Here is a 10,281-nt window from a genome sequence, read left to right as displayed (position 1 = left end):
AAAGTGACACGTTTTCTGATGATTTATGCTAGAATCTTGGGAGATCTGCATCTCATTTCACAAACTGTGTGTCACATAATTACAAGATAACATCTCAAAATATAATTAGTCAGTATTCTTGCATAATGATATTGTGGTTATCTGACTTCCTGTTGTTTGTTTCTTCACTTTAGACACAAATTGATGTGACTAATTCATCAGTGGCAATTTGAATGTCAATTACAAATTGCAAAGTCCGTCTATGTGCTCACTAGCTAATTTGGTGTTTAATAAATATTTTTCTCTGAGCTTTTGTTTTGGCAAAGAGCTCAAGAGTAGTGATGTTGAGCCATATAGTAATATGTGTATCAAAACTAATGCTGTAAGAGACTAAAGCGCCACAAAGCTGGAATATGATTGTAAATGTAACTTTAGCGACCAAATATTGAGGTAAGCTGGTAGTTTTAGCATGTTATAAGTGCTTGAAGTCATGAGATCACCATCCAAAAATTAAGCAATGTTCATGGAATTTGTAATTTCTAAAAATAAACATGTTTGTTTATTAGTTTATTTATAAGGAACCCCATTAGCTTCCACAACAGTGGTTGCTAGTCTTCTCAGGGCCCAAACCATCAAATACAATCAAATAAAATATTACACAAAAAGTGGATGCTAAATATCTGCAATAAACAATAATAAACTGTTAAATAAGAAAACAATCCAAAGGTCATATAAACCAGTTTTTCCACTCACAGGTTAGCTCTTTGACCCTAGAGTCACCTAGTTCATGTTGCATATTTATTAGCGAAGCTTATACATTTAATTATTCTATGAGATCTTTAAATGTTACAGGGGAGCAGCAGTTAAGAACAACTTTGTATTCACTGCTGGGTACTTGAATGTCACTGGACACAGTAAAAACCATTAATGTGAGATAAAGTGAATGAGTGAACGAGTTATAGGGAATTCAACCCTATTTTATAGTGTATTTTAAACAGATTTGTAATAAATCTAGAAAGTTGCTTATTCCAGAGATTTCTATTTCCTCCCGCATAGTTTTCATAACCCACATGCATGACACTATAAGAACCTAAGCTTCCACATATCCTGACCCTGCTACCAACCCACTGTATGTACTGTAGGTTAACTACTGTAGAAATCTGCAAAACAGACAAATTCTTGATGGCTTGGACGTGGGCAATAAAAACTGATTATGCACATAGAGCTGAGGCTGGGCCATGACTAATATATTTGCTGTGTGATATGTGTCTGAAAAGGGTAATCTGCAGAGTCTAGCTCCCAATAACTTGACCCCGGGGCAATAAATTCCATAAAATCCATATTGTATGGCATAATGACACACACCGTGGTCTTGCATGTATTCCAAGCTCTAATTAATCCAGCAGGTAGTCACTTAATCTTCTTTAATTTCAAAATTCAAGAATAATTTAAATCAATAATGTGCAATCACATTTAAGAAAGGGAAATGTTGACCAAAAGAATCAGTGAGCCAAAAGTTGTTTCTCATTTGAAATGGTCAATATAAAAAAGATTTAGAAAAAATATTAGACTTAATACAGCTACAGAAGAAAATCCAAAGCCTCTTTAATTTAAAGCTCTGGCTTTCACTTTTGAATCTAATAACAGGGAATAAAATCAAAGTATTCACATTATTGGCCAGACGCAAAGAGATTAAGAGGGGATAAACAGCAGGGGATAATCTAGAGAATGGATTAAACCACATGTCGCTTCACAGCAACAAAGGGGCTGTACGTGGTCTGCAACTATATTTACAGTAGATGGATGATAGTGTCAAAGTTACATCCACATGAAAGCCAAGGCCCAAAGTTTCCCAGTAGAACAAGATGAGATGAACGATATTCATTCCACTTGTCAATTATTTTAATGTTCTGGCTGACTGGTGTACTTAATTACAGTGGTCTGTGGGGGGGGCACCTGCTTTTTGGGACATTGATTGATTTCCTCTCACAACTTCTGCTGGTTAAACACTGTTATCCTACTCTGTAATGTTACTTATGTGCTTTTTTGTTGTAGCAAGTGTCTTAGCCTCTGTATCTAAAACATGTATTAATATACACTCATTATATTTGGAGTATTGTTTCTTGGTTGGTTCTGGCCTTCTGATATCTATGTCTCAGTTTAATATATTTGTTGAAAATAGAGGAGAGAAATGTTATGTTATATTACTTTCATGATTTAAATAGTTGTGTTACCAGTTGCCAGTTTTAACAGTCTTACATTTGTTATTTCAAATGTAAATTTCCCAGCATTGCACATGAATTGAATAACATTAAATTTGGCAGTTAGGTCAGCAATAGTTGTCTTGTTTTGCCAGAATTTTCCAGATACAAAGTTATGAGCTCAGTTTGCCAGCTGAGAAGCCAAAACAGCTGTTAACAGATTATGAAAAGAAGAAGAGCAAAGAAGGACGTGAATAGCTTGGTGTTAACTCGTCTGCCATGGATGAAGTTTTTTCAGTGTTACATCCCTGCAAAATTATCGAGATAAATTTGATTAAAAACCTGTTAAAAAAAACACATAACATTAAAATTTCAAGTTAGGACATGAGTCTTCAAGGCTTCCTGCTCCTTGTGTGTGCCCTTGTGCTACCACAATCACATTAAACAGATCTGACCCACTGTTGCTAAGAAATTAGCCCAATTAATACCAGTATAAAACAGAGGGGATGTGTGCTGAATCCAATAAATCTGTGCTGCTGAGCTCTCATGGTGTGACAGCATGGTGTTTTGGTGTATGTAGAGATTTTCTAACAAAGACCTAGAAAGTGTTGGTGAATCACTGTTGGTGTTTGTGTGCAGTATTACCTGTGACGTTTGGTATGTTCTTACTATTTTAATGAGCTTCTCTGCTATAGCAGATGTGTCTGGTGTTGCTTTCTCAGGAAGGATGGCATTCTGTATAATTAATTCACTACAGCTGAATTCACAGTGGGGAAAAAAATGCTGATACGTTCACCTTTAAGGACAAACAGCTGCCAAAGGGGACATAAAGTGGAACAGTATGAGACTGTGGAAGAATCGTATGCTTACACCAGCAAAGTGGTGTAAAGTTGGAGGAGTAGAAATATGTTGATGCAGCTGCTGATGTGCTCTGTGGAAAGGCTAGCCTTCAATAAAACAGGGAATTCATACGCTTTGTGCCATTTGTCAGATCTGACATTTGACCAAGGTCTGTTCTGTCAAAAGACTTTTAAAAAGGGGTGAAATCTGAGACGAAAAGTAACACTAACAATAAGTAATCTCAGAACTCAGCTATCAGGCCATTGGAGCCATAATGATTGCTGTTTTAGATATAGACATCAATTCTATGCATCTGCAGGAAGTACCAGAATGCACTGGAACATACAAAAAAGAATAATTATTTTAAATTTTGTTCTTCAATCTTTGTTTTGGTAAAAGAATCATCAACTGGCAGCGATTATACTCTTGTAGACCTTTGACATTCAGCATGTAATTTATTGAAGGAATCTGGAACAACATAAGTTAGAATTGCTGTGCTCTGCTTTTCATTTTATGAGTTTTTTTGTTTGTTTGTTTTTTTCAAATTAAAAGCCAGGATATGTGGAAAACAATGTTATGCATATATATGACTATGCCGTAGACACTAGAAGTCCAGACGCTTTTCTTTTCAAGCTCCTTAGACTACGATGACCTGGACTGAGAACCTTCACAGACATACTGTAGACACTATTGACAGAACATGTATGCAGTATATGGTGGGCTGGTTCCCAAAAGTGCTTAATGGGGTTGAAATCCAGTGACTTGACTCCAATACAAACAGAGTACCAGCCCACAGCTTCTTTACATACTTTTTGCATCCTTTGGAGCTTTGTCATTGTCCTATTGGAAAAACAAACCCACTCCAATCAACTAGCATCCACACTGAAAAATAGTCAAACTTTCCTTATCATGATGCCTTTGATCATGCAGAAATCTCTCACTTTGCCTTTATATTTCCCCACCAAAAGGAACTGGAAATGTAAAGGTATTTCCTGACAAATGGCATCTAGTCTTATAAATGAACCCGTTAACCCAAAATCTTATTTTCTTTTTGAATTTACCTTGCCCAGTGTTTGCACATTTTTGCCCATCTTAACCATTCCCTCTATTGGCTAGGGCCAGACAGGTCTTTTTTTTTTTCTTTGCAACTCTGTCTACAAGGCCAGTTTCCCGGAGTCGACTGCTCACTGTTGATTTTGAGACTAATGCTTTGTAGAGGGTAATGAAGCTGCCAACAGAGGACCTGTGAGGCATCCGTTTTTCAAACTGATGTACTTCCTATTCCTCAGTCGTGTATCAGAGACTACCATAGAGCTCATTTATGCTGTTCAGATGAGGAGATAGTATCAAAGTCTTTCTAAAAGAATTTTAGAAAGGTGCAGACATCAACAGACACTTCCAGGCACCTTTTTTGGGAAGCAATTTTAACCTTTAATTTAAATAGGTCATGAATTCACTGGGACAGGAAATCTGCATTCACAGACTCACTAGCTTCATGGTCATATTTGGGGCTCTTTATGTGCTGCCACTTATGAAGTTTCTACACACTGATGCAAACGGGCACTACAAAGACATCTTTCACTACCTCAAATGGCCACAGATGGCACCGTTGCTTGTTTTTTTTCCACATTAAAAAACGAATGTGGAAAAAACAGCGAGGAGTGTTTCAAACTGAAAAGTTAAACAGTGTTTTGTGCACATAAGTATTTGAACGTTATCTCAGTTTTGTTGGTTTCTTTACACCCAATTACAGTAACGCCACAAAATTACTGCTGTAATGATTTATAGATTTTAAAATCAGGATGACAGTAGAGTGAATAACATATTCCAACAGACATTGCATAGAAAATTGCACAAATTCAGAAAGTCACCACTTATGTTTCTTGAACTTGGTGGAAAAGAAGTTGAAAGAGGGAAGATGATTAACTGGGCACTCAGACCACTCCTGTAACAGGAGAAATGGAAGATCAAACCAGTGGCTAGCAGTGTGGACCCTGAAGTCTAAACAGAAGTATTTTGGGGAATGGGAATGAAGTTGATCAATTCTTGATTTTTGTGTTTTTTAATGATAACTAACTCCAATAAATTTAACAATGCACGCTTTATAGATGTCTGTGATATTAACAATTCGGTCCTTAAAACATATTAATAAAGTCTACACAGATGACTCAGGGGTTAAGTCTTTGTTCTATGGTCCTGAATAAAATTAGATGTTTGACTAACGCTCTTTTAGTCAGGGCTCACTTTCTTTTTCACTGGCGTTCACATGGTAAGAATATAAGACCATTTATTTGCAGTGTTTACATGACTCTTGATAAAATGCGGTCCTACTACAGCCCAGTGCTGATTTAGTAAAAAAACAACAAAAAAACAAAAAACATGTGAAAAGCTAGAAACTGTTTACATCACATAATAATGTTCCAGCAAAGACATGACTGCCCCCAAGTGGCATGAGCACCATTTGAACACAGTGTAAAACCCTGACACAAAATGTAACTACTGCAATTAAAGCTTGATTTATAGTCCTGCACTGAATCTCTGCAGGACCATAATGGCCATTGCAGCTTTTGCATGTTTACTTTTGGAGTTTGGACAAATGCGTCTTCATTACTCTTCCATTAAGGATGACACTGAGCTCATCTTGTTGGACTTGCAGCAAATACATATAAAACACTCATCTTTACTGAAACAGAAAAGAGAAGTGTCTTCAAAAACACCTGCCTCTATACCAACACCAACGTCCTTCTAGAAAGTCCCAGCAGTGAGCAGACTCCTCCTGGAATTTACTTGTGCAATTATTTACAAGCATGTACAGAATTACTTCTTACATCTGATTAAACTTAATTTAAAAGCCTTGGTAGTTATACTTCTACCAATATTTCTGCTGCAGTGCTACCATATATTTCAATGTAGGCTTCTTTAGGTCGATAATATATCTGTCTGTATACAGACTTTCATGGTTTAAAAAAAAAACACTGGCTGAAAACTGGCAACTGTGTTAGCTTTTTTGAGAAAGCCAGATACAACACATTGTTTCAATGAAACAATATCATTGTGTGACTCACATATTTTACTATCAAATGGACCAATCTAGATACACTTCTGGGACGATACAGATGTAATGGTAAGGCATAGATTTCATCAAGTAGTACAAATCAAGCTTAAATTGATGTAGAAGAAGTTTCAGCTCCAACAGATATTCACATTCTTCCCCTCCACTGACAACAGTACAGTTTTATTTAAATTCAGGCAGCTGGTAGAAGGTTATCCGGTTTGTTGAATGAGCAATTGCAGTTCTCCTGGTTTGGTTATTCACACAACAATGGGACAGTTAAATTCCGCTGTCCAAACTGCATGCCCGCCATATCAAGTGTTTTACCCCAACATGGCCGTTGAGTTAACAGCAAGTTGCGTCTCCCACTCATGTTCCACCACTTTGTAAAGCTCCATAGTGGCTCTAGCATCCTCCACAGAGGAGTGGCCTTTGTTCCCAGTCTGAGGACACAAGAGAGGACATGTTAAGCATTATGTTGGTCACATTTATATAATCATGATGACATTACATGATATTAACCTTTTAGTTGAAAAACTGGTTTTCTACCCAGGTTTCAGTTTAAATTTGTCATTGACAACAGCCCACTACATGAAAGAGGATTCCAGGGTAAAAAAAAGAAGAAAATAATTCAAAACCAAAAATCTTCTATGGTAAATATTTGTGTTGAATTCGATATAATTCTGTGAGAAAAACACTGTTGTTAGTGATTCACATAAAAAAAATTACTGGTGTCCTGGTGTGTAATTAATGTCAATTATTATAATTTCTAATAAACTAGCTCCACTAACTGTACATATCTTCCATTTTGTATTCAACCAAACAGAGAACTCTGTCTTACCTGAATGTCACGGTTGAAAATGGCCTTCGTGAGCGTCTTCAGTGAAGTGCACTTATTCCCTTCAATGCCGGCCATCTGGTTCAGGAGAGGAATTCGAGAAGTGTCCCTGGTCAGCTCGGGGGGATGACAGTAACCAATCACCTTGAAGTCATTGTGGATGGCATGGCCAACCACCACCTTACCCTTAATCAGCGACAGTATCTGTAGTACCAACGGATAAAAAAAACCATCTTATTTACTAAACTCATATGGTTTATACAGAGTAATGGACGCTGCAAAAATCAAATCCTACAATGGAATGAAATGATGTCTAAATTAAAGTTAATTTGGACATCTTAACCCAGTTGTGATTCTTTTTTCAAATTAAGACCATTAAAAGGAACCAGTAAATAAATTTAAACAGTAAAACATATATAAATTAACAGTTGGTTTACCTAAACAAATTAATTAATATTAGCACCGGTCTGCATGAAACTGTGAAGTTCCTTTCAAGGATACCTTACCTGACCATAAGTGTGCTCCCTTTTTAACAACAGCTTTTTATAAAACTAACAACAAATACATTTAACTACCATAAGTGTTAGGAAACTTAATTATCATTTCATTTTATTTTTGTATTTTTAATTTTCATTAGTGGGTCCATACTCCAAACGCATACATGTTAGGTCAATTGGAGATTGTATTTTGTGTGTAAATGGTTGTCAGGCTCTTTGTTGTTAGCCCTTTTAAAACCCTGTGATAACCCTGTGATAGCAGCTAGACAGCTACAACAGGCTCCAGACCAACTGTAACCCAGAACAGGATAAACGGACAAAAATGGATTAGGATGATAAATTATTCCTGCAGTTGTCTTTAATTGCTGTTATTTACTGTGTCTTTACACTAGCTCCAACTTGTATGGTACCTCACACATGTTGTGCGTTCATCCGGATTAAAATGTGTTTTATCTGACAATATATTTTAGTGCTGGTTAGCTGTCAAATTAATAACTATATTAACTATAACTATATAAATTATATATTAGCTATAATAACACTGGTACTTACATATCTTCCACCATCTTTGCAGTTGTTGAGTTCTCCTTTACATTTAAATTCAATATTTTTGCCCAAATCTCTCTCTCTTAACTCCTCTGATGACAAGCATTTTACAATGTAAAAGAACATGCTAAATCGTTTAAAAAAAAGTACACTTTTCTCACCTCCATCCTGGCCTTGGTGAATGGCATGGCATTGACGAGGTCACGGCGTCGGATGCCGCTCCATCGAGTGCGATAGTCTGTGACTCGTGCAGAGGGCTTGATAAACTTATCGTAAATCACATCTCCTTCATAGGAAACTATACTGCAGCGTGCAAGCTCACTGAGGCTCTTTGGTCCTGTGCCAACCATCTCACAGTCAATAGCGACATACTTAGAAGGGTTCCCTGATGACATGGTGATGGGCTTACAGGTGCTTGATACTGAGGAACCAGGGCTGCTGGCTGATGATTTCAGGGGCTCCTTTGGTTTTTCACCACATGGAGGCATGGAACTACTGTGTGCACTGGCCAGATACGATAAACTTTTGCTTTGTGTGGAAGTGGAAGCTGGTGGGCATTTAATGGACGCACCATTCTGAAGTGGTGTTTGGCTCTGTCTGAAGTCTTGCCTATACTGGTTGTTCTTTTGTTTACCTTCCCTGTACCCCTTTGCTCCACGGTTGTGCCTCTTTCTACGCAGCCACTCTTTTTTCCTGTTTACCTTGCCTGCTAGAGCTTTTTTCGGTGCAGTTTCATCATGAGATAAATTAATCCAAATGTCTGACATGTTTACATCAAATTAAATAATTTCAAAACACACACATTCCCACAAAACAATCTCATAGATCTGCTTATTTGTAATCCTTCAACAGGTCCTTGTTGGGTTTAGTCCAGTTTAGAAGTCTCATCCTGCAAGGCAAACACAATATTATCAAACTGTGCCTGGATTTGCAGAATTATAACCAATCAGACCGAGTGCCTGAAAAGGCCTGCAAATTTTCAGATACTTTTCTAGGCAAAGAACACTTCAGGAAATCATTGTTACTGTTCTCTGTGGAACTGTCCAATAACTCTTCTTTCTGTGAGGTGAACACACTTCTCAGGCACAACATTTTACAGATATATCTCAGTATTTTACTGTTATACAGTCGTTTGTTAGATTTGGAGTGTATATATCATTCACTAATATAATTTTCACTAATTTCTTGCACAATCTAAGTCTTATCTTTACTTTTTAACTCATTTCATTTCTTAAAATGCTCTGTTTTTAATCCCTGTAGTATATATAAAAATTTGTGCACTTTTTTTCACTCAAGTTGTAAAGTCATCACTATGAGCATGTAGCATTTTGGCTTCAACTATGTTGCTTATAACTGTAGACTGTACTATTTTTATTCTTTATCCTGTTGTTATAACACAATAATTTTGCTCGTAAAATTGAATAAAGTATCCATATATCTAATTATCTAACCAATTTGGGGACGTAACATCAATCTGGACTTGTCCGGGAAACTAGAAAACATTGAAGTTGCCAGATTGACAATGTAAACATTGGTACTGTTCCATCCTTTCACAATAGATGTTTTCTGTTTTAATTGTTTACTTTTTGCGACCTGATAGTTTGTGGTCGTGGATGGAAGGGTCAACACTTTTCCCAACTTAACATGGCAACCTGAGGGATTCTGGAAATATAAAATCTTAAAGCTAACTTTATACGGGATTTATAAGCAACTGGTAAATGAGCAGGCACAGTAACTGTCCCATCGTGTCGCAGATTCAAACTTTACAAACCGTATTGTTTATAAAGTTGGGGAAACCTGAAGGTAAGGAAACCTGATTTCCTTACCTGGATGACTGAGCAGGCATCAGGAAACCTCATCAGCTGCACTTGGTGGATGCCACTACTGCTAATACTGCTATATCTTCTAATACTAACATTAGCTAATAACTGCTAAGGTTAGCCCGCTAACGCTAACGTTGGACACCAAACACTGTTTATTGACAGTCTCTCTCAATGGACAGTTTCTCTTTCTGCTTGTGAACATTTGGTCGGTCGATAGCGATATATGCCCTCAAAGGAAATGTCTAAAATTAACTTTTAGAAACATAAAACCAGACCTGCTACACGTGAACCGAACGAATCCTCCTGCCCAGAACAGATGATCTACATCCGGGGCATGTTGCCTTTGGATACCCTTTGTTCATCTTGAAAATTCCAGATTGGTTTGAATACTTTTATCTCTGGTATCTCAAAGCCTCTCTATTATATTTCTTTGAAATCATAAAATATTTTAAAACTGACATGCACAATAACTTTGAGTAATATACTAAACTAAAACTCTTTAAAC

The 10,281-nt window shown here is 36.9% G+C and overlaps 1 protein-coding gene across 2 annotated transcripts; it reads right to left on the bottom strand.

Moving 5' to 3' along the window:
• Positions 1-5,285: 5,285 nt before the first annotated feature.
• On the bottom strand, positions 5,286-10,121 carry isg20l2 (interferon stimulated exonuclease gene 20-like 2). Of its 2 annotated transcripts, none has more exons than XM_085423636.1 (4): positions 10,052-10,121; positions 8,115-8,842; positions 6,914-7,114; positions 5,286-6,515 (listed from the first exon to the last, which is right to left on the bottom strand). In XM_085423636.1, exons 2-4 carry the CDS (start codon positions 8,718-8,720, stop codon positions 6,396-6,398), a joined length of 927 nt encoding a protein of 308 aa, XP_085279762.1. In that variant the 5' UTR covers positions 8,721-8,842; positions 10,052-10,121; the 3' UTR covers positions 5,286-6,395. The 2 variants fall into 2 exon arrangements, with proteins under 2 accessions (XP_085279762.1, XP_085279763.1); XM_085423637.1 differs by having other exon boundaries at positions 9,780-10,095.
• Between the last annotated feature and the right edge of the window lie 160 nt (positions 10,122-10,281).

Source organism: Rhamphochromis longiceps, linkage group LG11 (assembly GCF_057381845.1).
Source record: "Rhamphochromis longiceps isolate RC_006_pf linkage group LG11, R_longiceps_female_GT1.1, whole genome shotgun sequence".
Classification (NCBI taxonomy): Eukaryota; Metazoa; Chordata; class Actinopteri; order Cichliformes; family Cichlidae; genus Rhamphochromis; species Rhamphochromis longiceps.
Note: the sequence above shows the minus strand (reverse complement) of the source record. Positions and strands in the feature narration are given on the sequence as shown.

Excerpts from the sequence above, each read along its gene's own strand:
- isg20l2 (XM_085423636.1), bottom strand. The coding sequence starts at position 8,720 with ATGTCAGACATTTGGATTAATTTATCTCATGATGAAACTGCACCGAAA. Across the intron at positions 7,115-8,114 it reads TCACCAAGGCCAGGATGGAG|ATACTGTCGCTGATTAAGGG; the intron begins GTGAGAAAAGTG and ends TTGGTACTACAG. Across the intron at positions 6,516-6,913 it reads TTTTCAACCGTGACATTCAG|ACTGGGAACAAAGGCCACTC; the intron begins GTAAGACAGAGT and ends TTGTGTCCTCAG.